Raw genomic sequence first — 24,662 nt, forward strand, 5'->3', positions numbered from 1 at the left:
TCGCGGGCCTCAGCAGGGTCATGGCAGCTGCGGGCAGGCCCGGTCCGGGCGGTGTCCCAGCGGTGCTGCTCGCCAGCGGCCACAGCATCCCGGTGCTGGGGCTCGGTAAGTGGCGGAGGGCCCGCCCAGAGCCCGCCTCCCTGCCAGAGGCATTGTCCGAGGGTGGGGGTCACCCCGGGGCCCGGCCGGGCCGGCTCAGCAGGCTCGGCGCTGCGCTTGGCCCGCAGCCGGACTCGCCTGAGGGCAGCCCGGAGCGGAGCCTCCTGCCGGGCCCGGTGCTCCTCCGAGAGCCCCTGTGGCTGGGTGAAGCTCCGTGCTCCTTCCAAATGCGACCAGCTAGGCCTGCTGGGGAGCGCTGCTGCTGTGCTGCGGGCACACCGCTCCCCTCCCAGCTCACCCGGGCCCTGTGCCGTGCTTCGGTGGTTTGGCTGTGTTTTCTTTGAGGGCTTGGGAGCAGACTTTTCCTTAGAGCACACTCTCATAGGATTAACCTTACTGCACCTGTTGAACTGAGATCCTGTGTAGCAATCTCAGCGTCTGTGAGGCACAAGGGAGTGGTGGATGATGTTGATGAATATTTGATGCAGCTGTCTCTTACACAGTCACTATGTAGTGAGCAAAATGGCTTATGTTGTTCAAAAATTACTACTTTTTTTTCTTTTGCTGTTTTTTGGTTGATTATTTTAACCTGTAAAACAGCCAATTTGCTTTTCTTGGTGATTTTTTCACAAAATCAAAGAAAAAAAATAATGTAAATAGTCTTTTTTAGGGAATGGACTTGGCTGTCTTACAGCCATTGTTTCAGTGTATGCTGAACTGTGATTCAGACTATCTACAGAACCACCTTTTTATTGGAGATTGTAATAAATTTCTTGGGTTATGGAAAGAATAAACTGAGTAGAAAGTAGACATGCAGAAAGACTCCTTTGTGCTCTCCACCCAATAGCTTCTCCCTGTCATTTTGCTGTATTGGAAAGTTTTATTGAACTCATACCACAGTAAATGGATGGTGGCACACAAGAAAACCAAGTCTGAATTTTTCTGGCCCAGTAATTTCTGCCAGGTATGGCTTTCCAGGAGCTTCTCTTGGCTTTCAGGGAACTTCTCTTGTCTTACAGTGGTGGTGTTGTAATGACCAGGATTTGGTTCTTTGATTTCACTTACTTGTTTTGCTAGAGTAACACTTTACATATTGCTTTATACAGTCTGCAGAGCTTTGAGGATTGTGTAATAGATGGGAACCAGTCGGGTCATTTTAAGAAGTCCTTGATACACACTGCAGAATGCTGAGAATTTTAGAAAAGAAGGGAGAAAAAAAAAGGTGAAGACTTGCCACACTTGCTTTTGTGGTCAAGCTATAAATACCACAATATAAAGCCCAACACAATGGGATCTTGATGGTAGCTGTTCTCACCTCTCTTTTCCACATTAGCGGCTTTTTATTACAGTCTTACTGCGTTGACTAATATTTGCAGTGCAAAAAACTTACTCAGATATGAAGTAGAGGCAAACTTTCTTAAATGAGAACGCATTTTCTGCAGAATTTAAGATTTGTTCGTCATTTCCTATCCCTCTAAATATGCAGACCTAATTGTTATCTGGTGCCTCAAAGACAACTTTAATAGATGATACAGATGTTGCCTCTATTGGTAAATAATCTTTCTAGAAGTTTCAGAGAGATAAACATGCTAAATAGACATGAAGGTGGTTGTGTCACCTGCAAGGCAGCTCAGATAGCTTTGCAAGTTATTTAAAAGTGATGAAACCCCTTTGGTAGTATCTGAGAGCTGAATTAAGAGACAGGTAATGTGTTTCTTGGCCAGAACATGTTACTTAGGAGAGTGCAACAACACCCTGAAATAGCATTCTGTCAAAAATATCTCTTCTTCCTTGTCAAGCTTCAGTTATCAAAAGCTTGATGGTAGTTTTTTGTTTGATTTCCCTGTTTTCAATGTGTTTCCATGCCACAGCTTATTTGTCATTTGCATAGAAGTTCAGTAAGTTGGTCAAAGTTCGATGCAAAAGGGAAGATGGGGGAAGGAGGTTAAGTCTTTCATTAGGTTACCATTCTCTTACTGGGTGTCTGTGCTTTTGCTTAAACTGTTCTTAATGAGAAGGATCCATTTCCATTAAAATCTCTAGTGAAAAAGACAAATTTTTACACCAGAGAAAGCCATGGAATGTGCAAAATTTGTGTTCAGTGTGAAGAGTTACTTGGAATAATGTGTACATCCAAAATTTCCTATCTACTTAGATGCATATTCTTAGTGTCTTGTGTGTGGCCAAAAGACCAGTCTACTAGCAATGGTAAAACAAGCTGACTTCCCTGACATGCCAAGCAATTATTATTAGGCAGCTCACCTTTAGGTTAGAAATGTTGTATGGCTAAAGTTTTAATTAACAGATAAAAATAATCTGCACCTTGTTTATTGTAGGATTATGAAAACTGCTGGTAACTTTATGTTTCATATGGTTTAATGTTAACTGTCGTGTTAGCCAACATTATTCATGTGCAGAGGGTTGGGCATGTTTATGGCCAATTTTCATTACAAAGGCTGTTTTCTACTGGAGTGGGCTTAAGTCTAAAATGAGCTGGCATTTTGGCCCTAATGCTTGTCTCAAGTGTAATTCTGTGCCCCAGAGAGTACATTACCTCACAGTGACTGTAGATTGTGTTAGAAAAAGGATACATTCACTATCTTGCTAGTAAGATTAGTGTTTTAGAAGTGCATGGCAAATAAGTGATCTAAAACGTGACACTGATTAGAAGTTACAGATGTAGTTACACTTTTCTGTAGGAGCTACATGTGTCTGACAATCTGTTGGTGAGACTTTTAACTATAGTAGAAAATTATGTTTGCATGGTTTCTTAACTGCAGAGTACTTGATGCTTACCTAAAGCAGCATCCTCAAAAAATTATCACTTGACAAAATGGCACACACAGTATCATCCTTGTCAGGTTTTGGAAGAAAAATGCATAATTTGAATTGTTCATGCTTACTTTAGTTAAGTAGGAAGCTCTCACTTAGACAGTTGTTACTTCCTTTGTTTTAAGTCTGAGGAGTGAAAATGCCACTCTTTATAGCATTTGATTATAATTCACTAGCACAAGGGCTTTTCTTCCTGGAAATATTAGGACCTTTGTCAAGGTCATGTGCTGAATGGTTGACACCTCTTCAGGATTGTTTTGGTATTTTCTATTGAAACTCTCTTCATCCCCTTTCTATGGTAGTTATATTCCCATTAGAACAGGGTTGTGTGTGTGTTTTTATTTGTTAATTTGTGTTTGTTGTTTTGTTTGGGGTTTTTTTAGGGATGGTAAGTTGCTTTCTAGGTAATCTTTGGGGCAGCTAGAATTAATAGCAACTTGATGAGATAAAAAAGTCTCTAATGATACCTTCCTATTAAAGAATGAAGTTATTTGCATATTTGTTTGTGAAGGGGCATCAGGACACACAATTACTAAAGAAAATAACCAAGTCCTTATACTCATTGTGCCTTAGTGAGGTTGTACAGAGTGAGTATTTTATCAGTAGTAATAATGTTCTTTAAAGAAAGTCATTCTAGAATGCCCAGCATAATTTCTGTTGGTACTGTAGCTGGGGAAGCTATGAGCAGCTTCTGGTCAAACAGCCAAAGTCTGGAGGAAGGTAATACACACAATCCTTCAGACTCAAGGGAAACCATTAAAATATCTCTGTCCTCATTTCAGGGTGTTTCATAGATACCATTCCTGATACTCTGCCGTAGCCTTGTCTAAGTAAATAAATTGTAAAAGTAAGTTTTGACTGATTTTTACTTTGCTGATTGCATTAAGACATTGCATCATTTGCATTGCAACCACTCAGGACTTCTTGTATTGTTCCCAGCTCTTTTCACAACAAATAGACCTCCTGGCAAAAAGCACAGATTGCTCCACTTTCACTGCATCAGGTTGTGTTGGGTTTTTTCCATCAAAATGCTACATAAATTTAAATCTTAATGCCGAATGGAAGTGTTTTAACATTCCATTATGTATTGCTAATACAGTTACCTACTTCTTAATTATTAATCCTAGATTTGCTTATTCTCATTCTTAAACTTAGCTGTGGTCAAAAGAAGACTCAGTCCTGCTGGACTGGAATAAAATGAGATTTTGTTTTTCAATTCAATGGCAGTAGAGCCAAGCCTTAACTTTTTTTCATTTTCTACTGTTACTGCCTTTTTTTTAACATTCATGGCTCCTGTTTCTTCATGGCTTTGGTTCTAAAGGAAATTTATGGAACAGTGGTCCTGGTACCAAGACCTATGGCACTCCCTGCTATTAATCTTATCCTGTAATAAGAATTGGCTGTTTATTTCTTCTCTTTGTTTTATGTCTCACCCATTTTTTTTATTCTCTTGAGGCTCTGCTTCTCACCCATGGTTACCAAGTTGCCTTAATAGCCTCTTGTGATGAACAAAATGCCACCTCTATAAATCTTTCTGTCTCAATTCATCCACTGTTCCAGTAGATCTGACCTTGAGAAGTTGTACTTGATCTTTGAGGGCCTCCAGATATTGAACTTCTCTTCTGTGTGGACTGTGGCCATATCCCACGCAGCTGGGTGTTTGTAGGCAGTGGAACAAAGCAGTGTCCTCTCCCAGCCTAACTAAAGCTGCTGAGCTCCTACCTTCCAGCTCCACCTCCTTCCAGCCTCGTGCTCTTTTACTCCCTAAAAAGACTGAATGCTATACAAGTGTTGTTTAAGGGGTGCTAATAAATGCATCTGGGCAAAATGCTGGGCCAACTTTTCCTTACATCACAGTCTACACAGTACAGAAATATTCTCCTTTTTTTTCCTGAGGGAAGTTGCTGCTTTGTTTCTGCTCTCTTGTACACCTGCAAATCCATGAGGTCAGCTTTTTATATGTTTGCTGGGGATTTTACCTTGCATTATGGCATATGAACTGTGTTTTAATAGCAGAAAAATAGCTTCCTTTCTCACACTGGATTCTTTTTGGCAATCACTGTATTGCTGATGTGATACTGATGAATTTTAGAGGTCCCTCATTAAGTCTAAGTAATAAATCAATTTAAGATTCTACCACTGTTCAATAATTAGAACTTCTACCAGTATAAGCAGGGGCACTCCATGTGTACACTTTCAACTTTCCTTTGCCATTAAAACTTTTAAGTGATACAAGCCTAATTACCCAAGAGAATAACAAATTATTTGTAAGCAGTTTGAAATTAAGAGAGAAGCAAACTCCAGTATATATAATTTTTGTATTTCAGCATGTTTCTTTAGTGTAAAAAAATTATACTAAACTTTTTTTTTGGAGGGGCAGGGGATGGGGAAGAAAGCTAAGCTTTATCTTTCAACCTTCATGCAGCAGATTTTAGTCATCATACCTTTCTTTGCCAGAGCTTGCTAGCATAGTTTTGGCAGCATGGTGATGTCACATGCTGCTGTAACCTGAATTGCAGGAGTTCCTCATGCCACCAAATGGGCAGAAGAGAGGTACTAATTCCTGAACTCTCTTCAGTTCTAATGTTTATGCAAAGTACAGCACAGACAGTGATACTAATTCCTTGTTAAAGGGGAAGGAGGGGGAGAAAGGGAGAGCCCTCTTGGTGGTTTTGCAGCAGTTTCATAACTTGAAGGTTCTTAGTGCCTGAATGGAGGTGCTTTGCATTTTAATGTGCCAAGTTCTAAGGCTGAATGTGCAGTCTAAAAGGAGGGGCTAGAAGAGATGTTATTTGTCTCAGAAACTTCTAGAAAATGCATTTTAAATTCTTAAGATGATGTGGGGGAAAACAAGCGTTTAATCAGAAGTGTTCTTTATTGCTCAGTTTAGTTTGCACTAAGGGGAGCTGGGTGCTGTGCTCATGAACACAATTAATTAACACTGGGACTCTCAAGTCTCAGCCCTCGTAGTGTGACATGGTAGTGCAGGAGGAGGATCTGTCATCATTCACAATTGCACTTTGCAAGTAAAGGGCACTGGTATGATGTCAGAAATTACCCATCAGCTTGAATGAGCATGTCACAGTGGTAATTACTGTACATACATTTCATTGTGCAAAGCTGAGTCACTGCAAATCACAGTTTTCTTAATAATTTTTCCTATAATATTATCTTCACAGTACTTTAAGTGGCTTTGAATTATTGGTCTCCTGTTCAACTACACATCTTAAATTTGCTGTCTGCATAATTGGATGTTGGCTATGCATAGTCATAAATTATTTATATAATTTATTTTTAAGTCAACCTTTCACAGTAGGAATGATTTTGATAATGTTCTAATTAAGTACAGAATATGGGCTTAGTGTTTTATTTTCTTTTGATCATTCCTTTTTGTGGAAGTTTTTTGGAGGTGAAAAAATTTGTCATGGGTTTGTCTCATTTGTAGTATTTGTCTCATTTGTAAAGTATCTCTAAATGTCTAGTGTTAATGTCATCCTTATCAGATTGAGTAGTCTAAGGGCATGTTTTAAAAAGGAAGGAAAATAATATTTTTGTTCAGTCTGTTTATTTGCTGCACATAGTGAATATCTTTAGTAGTTATGAAGTTAAGGGTCCTATCAAAGTATGGTAAGTATTGGAAGTCATTTCAATTGAGTTAAGAATGGAATAGAATGAAAATAATTTAAAACTGGTTCACACCAGCAATTCTTCGTGCACTATTAACTGCTAAGATCTAGTCACAAAACATTATTCTGAGGAGAAAAGGTTTAGTGAACCCTGGAAATTGGATTTGATTTATGCCAGAAAATCTGCCTTTTCACTGCTTGAGATTTCTATGGAAGGAAGCCACAGTCTTTTACCAAATGGTTTCTAAGGTAACATCTTATAGCAGAGCATCTGAAACCAATTTGGTTGTTAATGAGAAATAGTTCTCACGGTGGTGGGAAAGTGTGGAGTGAAAGAAAGGCTTCAAGATTTGGCAGTCTGTCTGTGAAGGCATTTAAATAAATGCGTGCTGCTGCTCTGCTTATGAAATTTTTACATGAGTTACACATTCATAATTGCCTTCCAAATGTACAAGGTCTCTTTCCAGATTTTATTGATAGATTCTGCATGATTAAAATATTTGACTACTACAGATGAATAATTTAAATAGCTGGCACTTTTCCAGTGGAAATCTCTTTACTATTGCTGAAAAAAAAATTGCATTTCTGCTGCCAGAAATCCTCTGGTGAATTGGTGCCATATCAGAGCAATAGCATCTCACTGATACCAGATGCCCCTTGCAGACTTCCTGGAATTGCTGTGAGACACATTCTGAGGAATTACTCTTGCACCTACTCTCTAAGGTTCTGAGGAGATAAATGGTAGGTCAGTGAACAGGAATGTGTGGTCATTTTACAGTAGATGAGCTGAATATCCTGTACAGTCAGAGCCTCTTTGGGATGGAGGGAATAGAGTGCTTCTGTCAACAATGGCTCGTTGCCATTTCTTCCTTCCTCTCAGGAAGAGAGAAAACCAGCAATTCTGGCTTCCCTTTCCCTGGATACATAATAAACATGTAATGGCTCTCTCCTACCCTCTTGCCTTGAGGCAAGGCTGTATTCCTGTATTTTGTTTCTTGGTGCCTGTGTAGACTTGCCTGAGTAGAACTGCAGAGTTTAAAATCATGCTTGCTTACTTTTTTTGCTTATGTTACTAAATTCTATTACTGTGTTCTGAGCTGCACAGGGGAAAAACAGTCCCAGAGTGTCACTTTTGCACTAGCTTATGCAAAGCTTAATTGATCATATTTATGATCCATTGCATAATAGATCATATTTAGCAGACAAACAAGCAAACAAAAGAGAAGCATAAGAAGAAGAAGCATAACCAAAGTAAAACTTACATACTTAAAAGCTTAAACTGTTCATAATCCAAATAACTTCAACAGAGGCAAGAGGAACTTGCCTTAAATGACTGAGTTTTAGGTGCACCTGTGTGCTGCTTTCGTTCTGACCAATTATAAACCATTGATTATATAATGGGAGTCTGCTCAGTGTCTTTCAATTATTGTTGATCATGTCTTACCAGTTTTTCCAGAAGCCCATTGTCTCCACAGGCTCCATTCCCTCAGGAGTAGCTGCCCTATTTTATATACACATTGGGTGCCAGTCTTGTACTCTGAATAAAATATCCAAGTTACTTTGTAAAAGTAAGTTATTAAATTTGGATCTCTTACCTTGGAATAGTCTCTAGCTGCCTCATGGAAATTGTATAGTGTAGTAACTTCATGGTGAGGTTGACTTTGGTTTCACCTGCTGCAGGGGGAAGCTCTACACTCTGGAAAGAGAGAGGATCCCTGAATATTTTGTCATCAGATGCTGCATAGGATTTTCAGAGTAACTGACCCTGTTAAGATAGTTTTCTATGGCAGTAAATACACGTGGGTTCTAGTGCTGTGGTCACAGAAAGTTAGTGTGGCATTATTGGCTTCTCTGAGAGTAGCTGTAAGGGTAGTGTTGGGGAATATAACAGAAAGAAGGGCTCCAGGAGAAAAGTTCATGGAGAAGGTCTTTCTGATCCTTTATGAATTGGCTAGGATAACTGTGACTTTTTTTTTTTTTTTAATTTGAATAAAAGCATTTATTAAATTGAATTATTTAACTGCTGCTGCTAAAGGGGGAACTTGTTTTGCTCCATCTCCTGCCCAAAATTTAATGGGGTTTCCTCTCTGAGGAATCATTCTGATTCATGAATAATTCTGAAACTGTACTCTCTATTTTGGTCATTTAATAATCTGAGTCAGCTTGTCAGGGGATCATATGAATACAAAATCAGAAGGAGGATGTAAGACAGACAGCAAGGACAGCAAGTAAGGATTGTCTGTCCTTGAGCCTTTCCACAGAACAGGCATGTGGTTTTGTGAATGTGTTAACAATTGTGTTTTATGTTCTATAAATGTGTTATATGTTCATTTGCATTATGTATGGCCATTTTATGTTTTATCATCACATTTTATCATAAGGTGATTAGGAAATCAAACTATATGAACACCAAAAATTTCAGTAAATTCATAAGATGTGTTATATTGAATTAGTAGAAATAAAACTAATAGAATCATGTATTTCAAGCCTGGTATGGTATACAATACCATATATACATAATGAGTGTGTTGAAGTTGGGAAAAGAATGTTTGAGTTTTAAAATGATTACTTGGAGATAAAATCAGCAAGGAATGGTATTTTTACAGGTATTTTCTTTGTCAACTCTTTAAATTCAATACTGATGTCAGAAGATCATTAATCTCTGATGTGATCTCTGGCTGGAGTTTCACCAGCAGGAACTTTCCTGATGTTATTCCACTGAATTCAAATAGCCAAAGTTATTCATGTCCCTGGAGATTTTTTATATATTCAGATGAATAATAATTTCACAAAGAACATGACACTTCACCACAAAGGGAGGGAGAAAGCAGATGCTGGTTCTGTTTTGAAAAACTGTTGGTGCTTTGGATCTCTCTGTAGTTCTACATCTTTGTGAGGGAGAACAGAAAGTTCAATGAGGCTGAGATTTGGCATAAACCTGGGAGGCGGGGGGGATAGTGGGTGATTTGTTACTTGTTTTGTGCATTTGGTGGACTGAGGGTGGAGGTGTTGCTGATTTTCTGGTTTTGAGGGGTTAGGGTTGGTGTTCCTGATTGACATGTTGGGGTTTTTCCCCTGTAGCAACTGCATTGTGAACAGGAGTCTGCCTTTCTAATAATCGTTGTATCATTTTATGGGTTGTCACAGCATTTTCTCACTTCAATTTTGATGGCAGTGTTCTTCAGGATACCAGGAAAGTGATGAGTAACTGTGGCTAAATAACACTGTAACTAATTAAGCCTACTTTTCATGGATTTGTGTCCTCTGACCTATCCATATTTTCACTGCAGTATCCTTGTCCCTTACAACCACCAGTTTTTCACAAAATCCATAGGAATGTAATGTCTTGCATGTCTTGCAATCTGTCAAATTTGGCTAAGTTCAGTCAGTGAGGTAACAGTGCTCTTTCCCTAGGAAACAAGTTAAAATATCAGCTAAAATATAGGAAGCTTTCCCAGACTTACTTCTATTGGACATAGTTTCTTGAAAGAAATTCCTGTTTCTTATCAGCAAATTCTAGGGAAAAAATGTATTAAATATTTTTGAAATAGGAAGGGGATGGAAAGGGTGCAGGTTCGTACTAGTTTTAAATGCATGATTGGATTCGGTCTTTAAATATATATGTACAGTGTGAATTACATCTCTGTGAGCAAAGGGGAATCCCAAACCTGTAAGAATATTAATGTGGTCAAATAGAATTGTTTCAATTTCTAGCAGAAAAATAATTAGAAAGTTCAGTCACTTCACTTTTCATCCTTCTGCATCTGTGACTTGTAACTTCTTTAATCACATGTGTAAACACAAGAAAATGGTGGTTTCTAAAGTCTAGAAGTGTTATATTAGTAACATAATTAACTTATCAATCTATTCTTCATTATTAAATTGGCTTGCAAAGTGGTAATATTAAATAATTGTTGATTTATTTTTAATTACTATGTAGTGTATACCAGGACTGTTATAGTTCATTTTTAGGCATGGAAATTGAGATCATTTCCTCCAGATTGATCTTGCTGTCTTTATTTCTTGTGTAACAAGTGTGCATGCCATAACTGAATGGAGAACAATAACAAAATTCTGATTTTTCTTTCTTAACCACTCTCTCCCTTCAACTTAAAGGGTTAAATTTTAAAAAAAAGTTGTTTGTCCTAAATGTTCTTACTGAAATCCATTATGCATGAAAGGAGTCCGAGTCCATTTGCAAGACCTCTAAATGAACTCCATTCATTCTGTGCTTAGAAATGTCCATTCAGCCAGAAACAGACACAATAGTTACAACCTCATTTATTTTGCACCAGTACCAGCATTTTGAAAGTAAGGGGTTTGTTGTGAAGAAGTATAGTAATTTTTCTGTGCTAGTTACATAACTCTGTAATAAAATTCCTTTAGGATTTGAATAATGTAAAATTGTATATATATTCTTTGCTCATAGTTGTAACGTAGTAGCATGGCAGTGATCTAAAATTCTTAAACATTCATGAGGATTTTGAAATAGCTATTTTGAAAACCAAGTTGACTTAGCTGAAGTTATTTTGATGTAAAACAAGTTGCAGAAACATTTATTTCTGGTTGGCTCAGAAATTGAGCCAATTAGTAATCATAATTAGTGGCTGTGAAAAAAAATATTTAAAGTTTTGTCTTCAAGAACATTAAAACTTTGTTTATGTTTGGAAAGTAAATTACTTATGATACGCATGTCAAAATTGTAGGAATAGAGTATTATAGTTTCATCGCTTTAAAATCTGTGAAGTCCAGAATTCACTATTCCACATTTTGTTGGGCTCAAATGTAAAGTGGAAATTGTACTTCTGTGATCAGCAGGGTGTTGTGATTCTCATGTTTATAGGTGGGAGATCAGACCATATTATATCTTAGTTTAAATGACTTTGAACAAGACTCACTGGCTTTCCTTCTAAGATCAGGAGTGAGCAAAAATGATAAGCGTTTAGGAAAACCTGGTTCACCTTCCTTGCAAGTTGGACTTTTCTAAGTTCTCCTCATTGATGCATGCTGTTCCAAACATGAGAAAGTCCTGCAGCCTCCTCTGGGTGTTGTCACCTGTTTGGGGTCAGAGGCTCTGAGGAGGAGCACGTGTGGTGCTTTCAGTGGTGGACTTTTCCTGCCATTTGCAGGGGTAATTTCGTAACATGCAGGTAGTGCTTGGGGTAGGAATAGGTGCTGTGCTTGGAGGGAAAGAGAAGGGTAAGAGCAGGTACAAATTTCCCTTGAAATAACTCTTTAACCTGACTCCCTGATTCATTTATTTAGATTGAGCAGTGGCTGAAGCCCTGTTACTGTGGCCTGTCCAGGGCTGTGCAGGGCCACGTCTCAGAGCCGTTTCGTGTTGTTTATGGCAAGAGGGCCTTGAAGTACAAATCATCAGCTTGGAAGGAGGTGCCTTTGGGAGCTGACTGGAACTGGCTGAGCATTTCCTCCAACAAACTGTAGAAAATACTGTTTGTGGGAAGTGTGTGGAGTGAGGGTGAATGGGTGAGGGGCTCATGGCAGGAAAAACAACTAACAGGAAAGGGTAAGTAGAAACATCATCCTCCTTGCTCTCAACCAGTTCTTTATCTGAAGTCCTCCTGCTGGTTGCTTTTCCTGCTGAGTCTCCTCCTCTTTCCGTCCCCTTGACATGCAAAATACACATCCAGTGAATCCCCACACAGTGACAGTAACAGGATTTTGTTGCTGAACCTCCCTGCATGCCCATTCTGTAACTCTTTTGTAGGATTCCATTGTTTTGGTTACTGCTGAATTTGACATTATGTGACTGGCACCTGCACTGTTGCCCAGCTTGGGATTGTACAATGCAATGATGATTTCAAACTACCAGGAGTTCAACAGAGTAAAGGTTTCAGGATATGCTTTTTGAAAAGTAAATGGTTTTAAAAGTTGTTCAGGTTTTTGGGTTTTTAAATATATTTTCATCTGTAAATGTTATGCTTCAGTGTGAAAATTGAGACCTATACTAATTTTCCATAAAGTATGTGTTTTCTCTCAGCCTAACTCCTTGAATCACTTCTTTACAGTTAAATGCTGTTGATATTTGATTTTGGTTGAATTGCTTCTGATTACCACCAGCTTCTCCCATTTCATGCATTTTCCAAGCCTAAAGATCAGTCAGTTCCCATTTCTTTACTATTAGGAAATAAGAAGGTTTTGTGACAATAGATCAAAAAAAAAAAAAAAAGAGAAAATTGAAAACAATGATAAAATATGCCAGTCATAATTCACTGCTGACAATTCACTTCTGCTTTCGTGTGTTTAGGTACTTCCCACCAGGGTGGCTATTCCCATGCCGCAGTGGTCCATGCCCTGCAAAAATGTGGCATTCGTCATATTGACACAGCAAAAAGATATGGCTGTGAATCTCTCCTCCAAAGGGCCATCAGAGAGAGTGGTGTCAAGAGAGAGGACCTCTGGATAACTACCAAACTGTGGCACAGTGATTACGGCTATGAAAACACAAAAAAGGCCTGCTCGGAGTCGTGTGAAAGACTTGGTGTTGAATATCTTGGTATGAATCTTTACATACAGCTCATTTATTGTGCTTTCCATGGGAATACTTGCAAAGATGAATGAATTCTGGAAAAAAAATATGTAGTACACGTGAGTCACAGAAATAAAATTCTACCTTTATTTACACATTTGCAGGTTTGTTGTTCTCTTTGTTCTCTGGGGAGTTTGCATGCATACAGTTGAGAGTACAGAGTTTTATCTTGTTGTAAATGTTTTGCAAAGGTGTTTTTTATTGTTAAATTGTTTGAGGAACAACTACATCAGTTCTCTATATTTTGCTAAAAACACCCAAAACCTATGAAACAAGGATTCATAAACTTTACAATAATATATTGGCAAGAGGGTGACAAAGATGTCTGGTTTCTCCTGTGATCTGTTTTCTTTCTCTCAGGGAATGGGGGTCCTTTCTAAAACTTACTTTGTACTTTTAACTTTTTAAAATTCTGAATACTGTCTTTGGTTTGGTCTGTTTGATGGAATATTCTTTGGAGAAAATGTTAGAAGTATCTACAAGAATTTAGAAAACTAAAATTAAAGCTTAACTAATACTGCGTTTGTAAATTTACCCTGATCATAAACTCCTTGTTGTCAAAGATGTGATATTGTTACACCCTTATTAGACAGGCAAAGCTGCAGTAATGATGGCAATTCTTTTCAACAGGTCATAGGAGAGGAGGTACCTGAAAAGAAACATGATATTTGCTTATTTTAGCAGTAAACAAACTTCAATGAGGAAGTGAATTTCGCTGAATTAATAATGTATAGTATTAATGGCAGCTGTGTGCTGTATTCACTGCCTTTTTTTGCTTGAGTACTTTACCAGGTGAGCAGGGAAAAGCTTGTGTCTGTTAAAGACAGAGGTACTTGCATGCACATCTTTGGCTCCATTCTTTCTGGAAATGTACCCCTTAACTTCCTCCACAGATACAGAATAATGCAAAATTATTTAAGATCCCTTTTTGTTTTTCCTGTGCAAATACAGGTCACTGCAATGAGATATTAATAAACAAAGTTCCCAGCCCTGACTTTCTCCTTTAAACTGAGAAATAACATTATTCCTCTTCTGTGTTTTCTGCTTGTTATATTTTGTGTTTGCTTTCTTTTTTCTTCTGCTTGCTCTGGCACTGGTGCTGAATGTTGATGAGAGGAAAACTTGACTCACTTCCAAGAAGTCATTTACAGTGATTCCTTCTAGTACTGTAAGTTGTTCTTATTATCTCAGGTAATAGATTGGAGTAGATGCTCTCAAAAGTACTGAGTTTCTACTAAGCAGAAATGCTTGAAAGAAGAAAAAGAATGTCTGAGAGCAAGAAATGCTCAGTGCTAATGCTGTCACCCTGTGAGTAGATCCTTGGAATGGCATAAACAGAACTTGTCAGATGTGTTCAGAGCTGAGACTTCTTGTGCACATGTTACTAAGACCAATTTAGGAATGTTACAGCTGCCTGGACAATTAGTCTCCATAGTAGATTTTTCCTCATTTTTTATATTTTTGTTTTAGTTCCTTAATACCCTCAGCTATCTTCTCTCCTTCACCTTTCTTCCACTGATGTGGGGATGTCTCAAAAATTTCTGAAGCTGTTCCTGAACCATTTAGTCTGCCATAGTGACCTAAATCAATGGTGTTTAGAACAAATCAGAATTCCCTGATTTCATTATATGATATTAAACAAATATGTGAAGGTTCACATCTGTAAAGATACAAAGTTCATAAAGAAAACTGAAAGATCATAAATAACATATCTGTGATATTAGAGCTTTATGTTGGAAGGAAAGTGAGTAATTCAGAAGAGTGCAAAAAGAAAAAACTACAGGAACCCTGGCAGCTAAATGTGCAGCTAAGGTCTTTGTTCATGTTTCATTTTCTTGAGGGTCTTTATGAGTTACCCAGTCCATCCACAGACTGAATTAGAAACCTGAGAGATAATCTAACAGGAATTAATAAATGTGTGCATTATCAGTATGTGGAATGCCAGCTGTTGAAAGCAGTCAGAGCTTTTTAAAAGAAAAACTGCTCCATGTAAAATACTTGTTTTGAAGGCTTTTCAGTGAATGTTTTTCAGACAAATGGTACTAGGAGAGTAGTGTTCCAGGGTTGTTGAGCTGGTAGATTATATATCCATGACATGATGGAAATTTGTATTATTTGTGGGCAGTGGTTGTAACAGATACTCTGCTCCTTGCATTTTCTAAATGTGAACCTCAACTAGCAGTCACAGTAAACCAATATGGAATGGCAGCAGATTTTACAGGTTTGGCAGTAGCAGAATACATTCCTTGGGATTTAGATCCAACCTCTAAAGTAACTTCTTGAATGCTGATTTGTGGGTTACCAAATTCATAAAAAATTTTATTTTCCTTTTCACTGTTTTGAGTTTGTTTCATTCAGGCAAATCTGGCCTATCACAAATCCACAGTGGGAGCTGGACAAATGCACTATCAACATCTTCACTGTCATAAATGAACCACATAAAATCAGTGTATTATCATAATTCAGATTCTGTATGCTTCAAAACACTTTGTAGATTGTTTCACATTGTTCCTTACTCAATAGAAGGAGCAAAACAAAAAGGATTGAGTGAGAAAGAAAAATATATCAATATTAAATACAATGACTGTTGAGAAAAGCAAGGAAATATGATTTCCAGCATTAAGACAGCTGGGAAACATTGCAGAATATACTTTTGCTTTTAGGCTTGATAGAAGGTTGGGCTTGTTTTTCATACAATTAGGTTTGTTTTAGTCAAATTTGACTTTTTAAAAAATATTATATTAAGGATTTGAATACAATTGCAAACCTTTATTTCCACTACAACATCATGTTGTCTTTTAAATGTGAAAAATGGCCCTGTACTTTTCTGCTAAGAGGAAGTGTGTTGATTGTAGGTGCTGCAACCACTAAGAAGCAAGAAGCCGTTCTATTTTAAAAGTCTGTGTGAAAGCAACTCAAGTGTTAGTTTTAGTTTTCCTGCACTACTGTGCATTGACATTTAATGACCTTCAGGCCTCTGCTCACTGCTGCACCATTACAGCCTGACAGTCTGCAAAGGATGTTTTAAGAAGCTGTTAAATACAAAAGCGGATTGTGAATGTTTGGAGGTTTTTCCTTCTTTCTCAAGTGCATCCTGATACTGTGAATCAAGGTGGATTTTTTGATTTAAGATAATTTTTTTAAAATACATTGTTGGAAAGCATCTCAAGATACTGATTAGTCTTTCCCGTGCTACAGGGCACAACCTCATTCTCAACAAAAATGTAGTCTGTTCTTAAAAGCCTCTAGTGATAAAGTTATATATTTCTTGATTATTAGAACTTCAAGCTATTTCAATCAATGATTTAAAGCTAATTTCTTGCCTCCAAAAGGAATTTAAGAGTGTTTGTGTTCTCACAGTACCCCAGGAGGGAAAATATTTTAAGCAAAAGAAAATGTGTGTGTAGGTGTAGGGTGTGAATGTGTGTACAAATAAAGATGAAATAATAAACCTTGGTTTGTGAGGTGCCCTTTGTTTTTATTGGCCTGCAGGTATGATGGAAAGTTTTCTAACAGCTGCAGTAGAAGTAAGGTCCTGGCTGTGCTGGAGTGCTGTACATGTGACTGTCCTATTCTTTGTCTATGAGATACAGCACCTTTGCCCCACATCTTTCATGAACACTTCTTGCAGTCAGGAAGACTGTACTTGGGGATCCAGTAGATACTTTCTAGCCCTAAATACCAATATTTTTTTATTCCAATGAAAAAGCCTAAATTGAAATAAACACAACATGGGCATGGTGTACCTGGTAGCAAAATCTTCCTAAAATAAAGGACCAACATTTTGTTTGCATCAGAGGCCTCAGACACTAATACAGAGAAGAGGGATGTGTTGTACTTTTTCAGATGTCCAAGGCCAGAGATCTTTCAGTTATCAAATCTCTTACAAGTCTTTCTTTGGAGGGTGTTTCCTGAGCTGAGTACAATGCATCTGTGTCTGGAAATCCATGATGTAACTATTTCTGTGAGCATTTGCAAACTGTGGTGTCTAACTGAATAGTCAGGCTTTTGGAGAAGTAACTGGTGGTGAAATTCTGCTGAAGTTTTATTATTTTTCTGCATAGTTAAGCAGTTCTTATTAGTCTGGTTCAAAGAACATAGCAAGGAGCAATTAAAAATATATAATTATTTAATTTTTCTGTGAGATAGGCATCAGATACCAGTAACTTACACCTACTTATATATGACACTTGCTTTATACAAGCAAAAAAGTTTAAATAGAAACATAGCAGTCTCTATGCAGTAAGTAGCCCTAGTAACATATATAATTTTGGATCAAAATGAACACTTGATATTAACAATTCCTAATGGTAATCTTTTGGGTTTATGTCTAACATAAATCAGTGGAAATTTTATTAGCAACAGAATGTGAGTAGTCCTGAGGTTTGAACATAACCTCACCAAATGCTTTAATCAATATCCCAATACTAGTTTTCAGTTAAATATCAATTCCAATACTATGTATTGGTATTTACCTTCAATAAATACAACTTTGTTTCTCAGAGAAATTAGTAAAGAAGTAATTAATGATAGATTGGTGATCAATAAGACTGCATGTGGAATTGGAAGTGGATTTTATAGATAAAAGGACAAAGAGTGAGTAACTTTCTCCTTAAATGTGATACAAAACCAGATGCTGCGATGATTATATGGGAATGATTATTGGCTTGTCTGAGCTATTGTGTTTAAAAATCTTAAGAGTTGAAAATTCTATTTAAATGGATTATTGATATCAGGAAGTGCAAATGTAACTTGTGGATTTTGTGATACATCCAAAATAATGTTTTCCTTGCTACATCTCTAATGAGAACAGATGAGAATTCTGTACTGTTCGAATTAGATTCTTAAGGTAAGTAAAACACTACTTGTTGCAATGATATACCAAAACTGAAGCTGGTATATTATAATTAATTTAATGTTACATTTTCATCTTAAATCAAGGTTGAATTTGTATTTTTGGAGGGGAAATGCTAATTTACCAACCCATGGATACAGTAATCATTAGTGTAGTCCTTAAACTGTGAATAAAAGGAATTTTTTTCCTTTTTATTCTCCCCATTTTTTCATAATTCCCAAAGCAGAGGATCTGTATTTTCACAAAGAAGTGCTGTAAATGAATGGTGTGATGTATTCAAAGAACTAAACACTCTTCTCATTGCAAACATGTCAGAGTTTTTTATTTCTTAACTCTATTTGAACTGCCAGAAAAGGAATATTACAGAACACAAAGAAAATGCTACACATCTCAGTCATCTATTTATTTTCTTTTCCTGTTTTTCATCAGACTAATATATGCAGCAAAGGCCAAAACCTGTTTGACTGGGATACCTGCAGATACCTGTTTAATCTGCAGTTAGAATTTGAATAGAAATGTAATTGTTTTCCAAGTATGTCTAAATTTCTTGTTCAGAATGTCTAGCAGCATCTACAAACTTGTAAAGGAGTTATAGATCTGTCATTTTTAAAATTTAAATTTGATTTTGAACTCGTGTGTCCGGTACATTTTTCAATTTATGTTGCCAGTGCTTCCTTTTTCAATGGAAAGAATCCTGCTGTCTTGCAGGAAGGCAGCACACAAAGAGCCTCCTCACGAGGGGCAGTGGAGGGGCTGCATTGGTCCCTTCTCTCTGGCTGACATGTAACTTAGACAAAAAGTCTGCATAAAGAATGTGCTAGAGTTTCCAGCAGAAATTCATAAGTGGAAGTATTCTTTAGAAAGGAAAAAGACAGACTCACTGCTGAGGTTGTATAAAATATCTGCAGAAGTGTCAAACATATTTATCTTCTGTGAAATGGAAGACTTGCAGCACTTAATAAGTAGTAGTCCACTCATAATTCCAGTGACCAAAATCCTTTTGATTTAAATAGGGCTTGTTATGTGTGGAAAGTTTATTAAGTGCATATTTGACCATGAAATTCTGATTACAGTGACCTAAATGTGTGGAACATGTGCAAGTTCTGCTACCCTTAGCTGTTAATGTGATGTTATAGAATCCATTTATTACAACTCACTGGATACATCCAGTAATAATCACTGAGTAATAGTTGCAACTATTATAATGATAATGTGTTCGGGACCACTGTGGAGGGAAAATGCTGTCTCATGTGGTTTGATATATTTATTTTTGGGGCACTTAAGTAAGCAGTCTTGTTCTGTTTCTTTTTTAGATCTTTATTTGATTCACTGGCCTGATGCACAAGTCCCAGGTAAAAGCAATCGAGAGGTCCGAGCTGAAACCTGGAGAGCGATGGAAGAGCTCTATGAGAAAGGTGAATAAAAACAAAGCCTGTCTTAAGAAGGAGGAATTATAGTGTGCTTTGGGGTTGGGAAACTCATAGTGGGAGATGTTTAAAAACAACTTGAACTGGATGCTCATATGTTGGTGGAATTCAGGTGTTTAAGTTTTGAAAATCTCTTTGAAAATTGCAGCATTAGCAATTTGGTCCTTCTTGTAAATAATATGTCAGATTCTATCCATAAGATTAATAATGGTGTGCATAGATTCTTGAGGAAATCTACTGATTCTTTGAAATCTCTACAGAACACCACTGAACATTACAGAACATCTTTGTAGTACCCTCCTCTTTAAGTATAAATCATGCCAAATCATGCCTCCTTTGGATATTTTTTTAATAATTGTATGATTTTTTCCCAATTTATCAGATGTTGTGGTATTTTATAACTGCTTTTGTGTTTTAAAAGTTAACAAAATAAAATGGCTAGATGAGGAACAAATACTCAATTGCAGATTCTTTGGTACTAACTTTTGAGAATATTTTTCAAAGAACAGAGCTACTCTCAAGTTTGAATAAGTTCTCACTTTGATTTTCAGTGCACAGCAAAATTCAGTTTGTGGTCATAGCTATAGGAAGAGTACACATAGATTTAAGCGGAGGATTTTGCTCCTGAAGTATATATAATTATTAGAAATTATGTCAGAGAAGATCCTGTCATACCATTCTTGGGCTATGCTGACCACCCTGTTTACAGTTTCAGAGAAGTTCCTCAAGTGAGGAGAAGACTTCTTGCATAAAGGAATCTATCCACTGGCCCAGAGCTATTGAGAGTGATTGTAGCAGGGGAGTTGTACAAAGGCAGCTATAGGCTGTGTGTCATTTCCAGCTTTACCAGAGCCTCTTACTTCAATCCTTTGTTTACTTTTGCTGTGCCTCTGCAAACACAGAAGTAAATAATCTTTGAAACATCTTTTGTTCTTTTTATATTGACGTGAGGGAAGTTGCTAAAAGTGTTTTCTACTATCTAAGACATTACAACATTCAGTTTTTAAAGAAGTGCTTCACTGACCTAGTATTTCAAAACATGAATAACACATCCAAAGATGGATTATTTCATTCCACAATGCATTTCATGCTTCTGCTGTGAAGGTTTTTTCTGATGAGTACTTAAGTTTCTGCATGCCATTTGTGCCTAAATATGCTGCAAACAGGTTGTATTTTCCACATTCTATTATTATTCCTCTGCTATGAGATTTATTCTGCTTTTGCTTGCGTCTTTGTGATCTTTTCTATCTTACAGGATCTTCCTTTCTCTTCTTAATGGAAAAGATTATGAACATTTCAGTGGTCTTTTAATAAGTCACTGGAAATACTATTGCTGTTCTTACAAACAGAGAGGAAAACTGCTTTTGGTCTTTGTCCCTATGCATGATACCTCTTTAAAGACATCTCATGCTAGATTTATTTTTCCTGTGGTTGCATTTCTTCAATGTTTTTTCAATTTGCATGTTGCAACTCTCAGACTTTTTTTGAATTTAAGCATTCTGTAGACTCATTCATTTAGCTGAGGATAGATTTTCTAACTCTGGTTGTTGAAATTACCTCAGATCATTTACTGGGGAAGGAAAATGTAATGGTCTGGTTGAGTCAAGTGCCTTAGAACCTTAACTTCCACACTTTTGCTTTAGGGAATACAGACTCTGGATGTCCTGACCATAACTATGTGTTCCTGAAATGACATGCAGATGTTAACCTCTCTGGAGCTGGAAATGCAGTGATTCCTGAGCAAAATGTTAAATAATTTGTTTGCATGGTTAACCACTAGATTTTCCACTGAAGATTAAACACTTGCTGCATATCTTTGTGACTTGTTATATATGTGAGCAACATGGTAGCTTTGGTTTGAATTGAATATAGGATTTGGTCAAAATCCTTATTGAGGAAAAGAATAAAATCTTCCTTGATTAGGAGAAGAAATTACAAGTTCTATGAACAAAGGAGTTCTTTTTCTTTTCTGAACTTGCAATTAGTTTAGGTAGTCATTGGTCATGTTTAGAATTCTGTTTATTTGTTTGTTGGTATTTCTTCAGGGGAAAGGTTTATTCTGTAAAAAAAAATTAGAAACTAAATGCTTCACATTCAAAGATAGACATTTGAAACAAATAATTTGCTTCTGCAGTCAATTGACAAAGGTAATACTGAAATTATTCAAATTGGTAGTGGGTTTAGTAGCTAGCTATGTCCACCCTGAAGAGCATCTGCAATTGCAGACTATAACCACTGTCCTCTGTAGAAAGCAAATTGGTGTTGTGGAACTGTCTGCAAGAGTTGTGCAAGATGGTTAAAAGATGTCAGCATTGACCTAAGTCTTTGATCTGGCTGAAGTTACCAAGAATTTCTTTAGTCACTTCTCTGTATTCACAGATAGCTTGAATGCAGGTATTTGTAAATCTCATTCTTCAGTTTAAATCCAGGTTAGTATTTATTCTGCAGGAAACATTATGTAAATTATTCATTATCTATTATTATTATTATTATCAATTACACTGGAAGGGGAGTAAATAAACTGTTAGTACTTAAGACTGTAAAAGTCTTTAATGGAGTTTTTTTTTAAAAAACTTTAATGGAGTTTTTTTAAAAGATTATATTTACTTTTAGATCACGTTGGTCAAAAGTTGACGTAAACAAAATACCAACTCTATCTATATTCATAGCTCTGAGAGAATTTTTTTTTAAGTTATGTCTATAAAGATTCATTCAGATTCATCTGAGAGCCCCCACAGAGCTGCTGGGACACAGGGCTGCTGTAACATGACTTGCAGGGCTCTGGCCTCAAGTGTCTTCCTACCCAGCTACCCGAGGAGAGAGAGAGCTTCTGGGTATCTGCCCAGTCTAGGTCAGTGTGCACTAATTTATAAGACCATGTCCCCAAATAATATAAACTTGGTGCAATAAATTTTAAAAAATCTGAATATATCTCAGAATTATTAAAATAAATCTTTTAGGAAGTAGAAAACTTGCATAAAGAATTAAACACAACTCATACTCTACTGAGTCTGATTTCCATAAACTCCCAACTATCTCTAGCTATATAGGAGTTCTTGTTTATTGGTATTTGAAGGCAGCAGGTGCCAATGAACTTGGTGTGGAATTGGTAGGTGTGCTTTCAGTGAGGTGTGTGGGCATCCTTAAGTTTACTGTTTCTTAATCCGTAGCTTCTTAGTAATTCTTCTTATATGTACTGTTAATGCAGGTTTGGAGTTGAGCTATAACGTCAGAATATTATCATAAATAGAAAGTAGGAGTTTCAAGCGATGAGAGAGATCCTTTGCTATCACTGAAAAATCGCCTTTCTGGCTTACCACTGTTTTTGTATTTCATCAAAAGGGATTTGAGGTTAGCATTTTGTGAAAACTCTTTTGTCCTGATATGATGTTAACTGGAATTACAGACTATTTGAAATGAGAATCTGAGTAGTGTTTGTTGGGGATCTGGTTACCCTCTCCAGTTGATTGCTCATCATACTGAAGTTTTGGGCTGCACTGCTTGGATCCAATGTGCTTTGAAAATTTAAAGGAATGTGGTTACTGCCCCAAGGCTGGAGTCTCAGGAGCACTTGAAAGAAGGTTGCATGTTTCAGCACTCTCCCCTTGGATCCACTCTACAACTGCTTAAGGCAACTGAGCAGCTATCTCAAGATCACTTCAGGTTAAAAACAATTTCCCAGAATCCTGAGGAGTATCATGACAGATATGAGAGCATGCCCAAAAACACTCCTAGGAATTCTAAAGCCAGTGTTGTCTTTTACTGTAAGAGTATGACATACTGCATTAATTATCTGTATTAAAATAACACACCCTAGAAGTTTTACTTTCTTCAGGTGTTTTAATCCCTCTGAATTGCATCTGGAACATGGTCCTATGTCTTTCTGGTTTGCCCTTGAGCTAGAGAGTCTTTGGCTAAACATACTCATCTTTTCTCGGGGATAAGTCCTTCAGTAGTTTCTTAGAGTCTGACAAATGTCCTACCACCATCTTTCACTCTTTAACCTGAAATTTGTATATTATACCCTCTATCTTCTCTTTGCTACAAAAGCAAAATGATACTTTCAGTTTGTAGTATTCCTGTTGTATAGACAGAGACAAGTCATTAAATTTGCTGGTTTCCATTAACATCTTTCTAGGGGAAAATATGATAGAGTTCTGGTCAGCAAAAGTAGATAGATATTTATGGTGGTATCCAAACTTATAGCAGTTGTATCATTCCATACCATGAACCAAACAGACAAATTTTCTGTACATTTCCCCAAATCATACTGAAAGTATTAGAATGCTTATTTTTCATAGTGATGAATTATAACACTGCTTTATTCATGAGACCTTTGTGTGCTGATTAAGAAAGAATTCAGTGCAGAGATTTCTGTTTTGTCTTACAGTCTAGTGTCTTCCATATGTCTTCAGACTCTGGGATTTGCATGCATTTAGGCCTGACCTTGCTTCCAGAGGGAATTGTGCCAAGTCTTACAGTAGTTTGGTAGCTCAGGGATCAGAATTCCGCACCTGGTCTTGATATTCAGCCCCAGTGATCAGAGGATTTTTTTAATGAGTTACTTCCTGGGGAGCTTCTCCTGATCAGCCATTACAAATTCTTGATGTTGAGAGTTAAGAATAAGTGAATGGCAAAGGAGAATTATTTTCTTTACCGGTTTTAGAGTTTTAGTAGGTACTTGAAAGTATAAAACAAAGGATTTGGAATGGAATTTAGTATAGTGTTTATCCAGAATAAAAACTGCCCTTAAAAAGTCCTGTGTGACTTCTGATAGACCAAACTGATAGCTCTCTATTCGTAGCAGAAAAGATCTTGTTGCTAAATTGACTTCTACTAACTCGGGAAAACGTAGTTTTAATAATTAGTTTATTTGAATGCTGTTATTTTTTTATTGTTATCTTCTCCGACTTGTTAATGTGCTCCATGCTGTTTCACAGGAGTCAGATGACTCAGGTCACAGTCAGAGTGAACTACTACACAGTCAGACTCTACTGCAGTGCTGAGAGGTAAAGAATTCTACACCTGTGTTTTTGTTCAATAGGCTGCATTTGTGTTCTCCTTTAAAGAGTTATGGGATAAACAGTGCTGAGGGAAAAGGGAGGAAAAAAATTCTAAAACTTGGTCAGTGAGACATTCGTGCATAATAACTGGTTATTTCTGTTGTAACAGCTGAAATCAACTAGAATACTTGTAATATCAAGGCTATAGTTTAAATTTTTGTGGTCTCAGAATTGTCCTTTTATGGATTTATCTTCTCCAGTACCTCTGAA

At 37.1% G+C, this 24,662-nt stretch overlaps 1 protein-coding gene across 3 annotated transcripts in view; it reads left to right on the forward strand.

Moving 5' to 3' along the window:
* The first annotated feature begins 6 nt into the window (after positions 1 to 6).
* Positions 7 to 24,662, forward strand: part of LOC117000065 (uncharacterized oxidoreductase ZK1290.5-like) — a 44,205-nt gene continuing 19,549 nt past the window's right edge. For all 3 annotated transcript variants that reach the window (XR_004418703.2, XM_033067415.2, XM_033067416.2), the window contains exons 1-3: positions 7 to 105; positions 12,826 to 13,074; positions 19,276 to 19,377. Coding sequence is in view for 2 of the 3 variants with exons in the window: in XM_033067415.2 (XP_032923306.1) it covers positions 21 to 105; positions 12,826 to 13,074; positions 19,276 to 19,377 (436 nt within the window). In the remaining variant the exon portion in view is untranslated. The remainder of the gene's footprint in view (positions 106 to 12,825; positions 13,075 to 19,275; positions 19,378 to 24,662) is intronic.

The sequence above is a fragment of the Catharus ustulatus genome, chromosome 9, assembly GCF_009819885.2.
Source record: "Catharus ustulatus isolate bCatUst1 chromosome 9, bCatUst1.pri.v2, whole genome shotgun sequence".
NCBI lineage: Eukaryota > Metazoa > Chordata > Aves > Passeriformes > Turdidae > Catharus > Catharus ustulatus.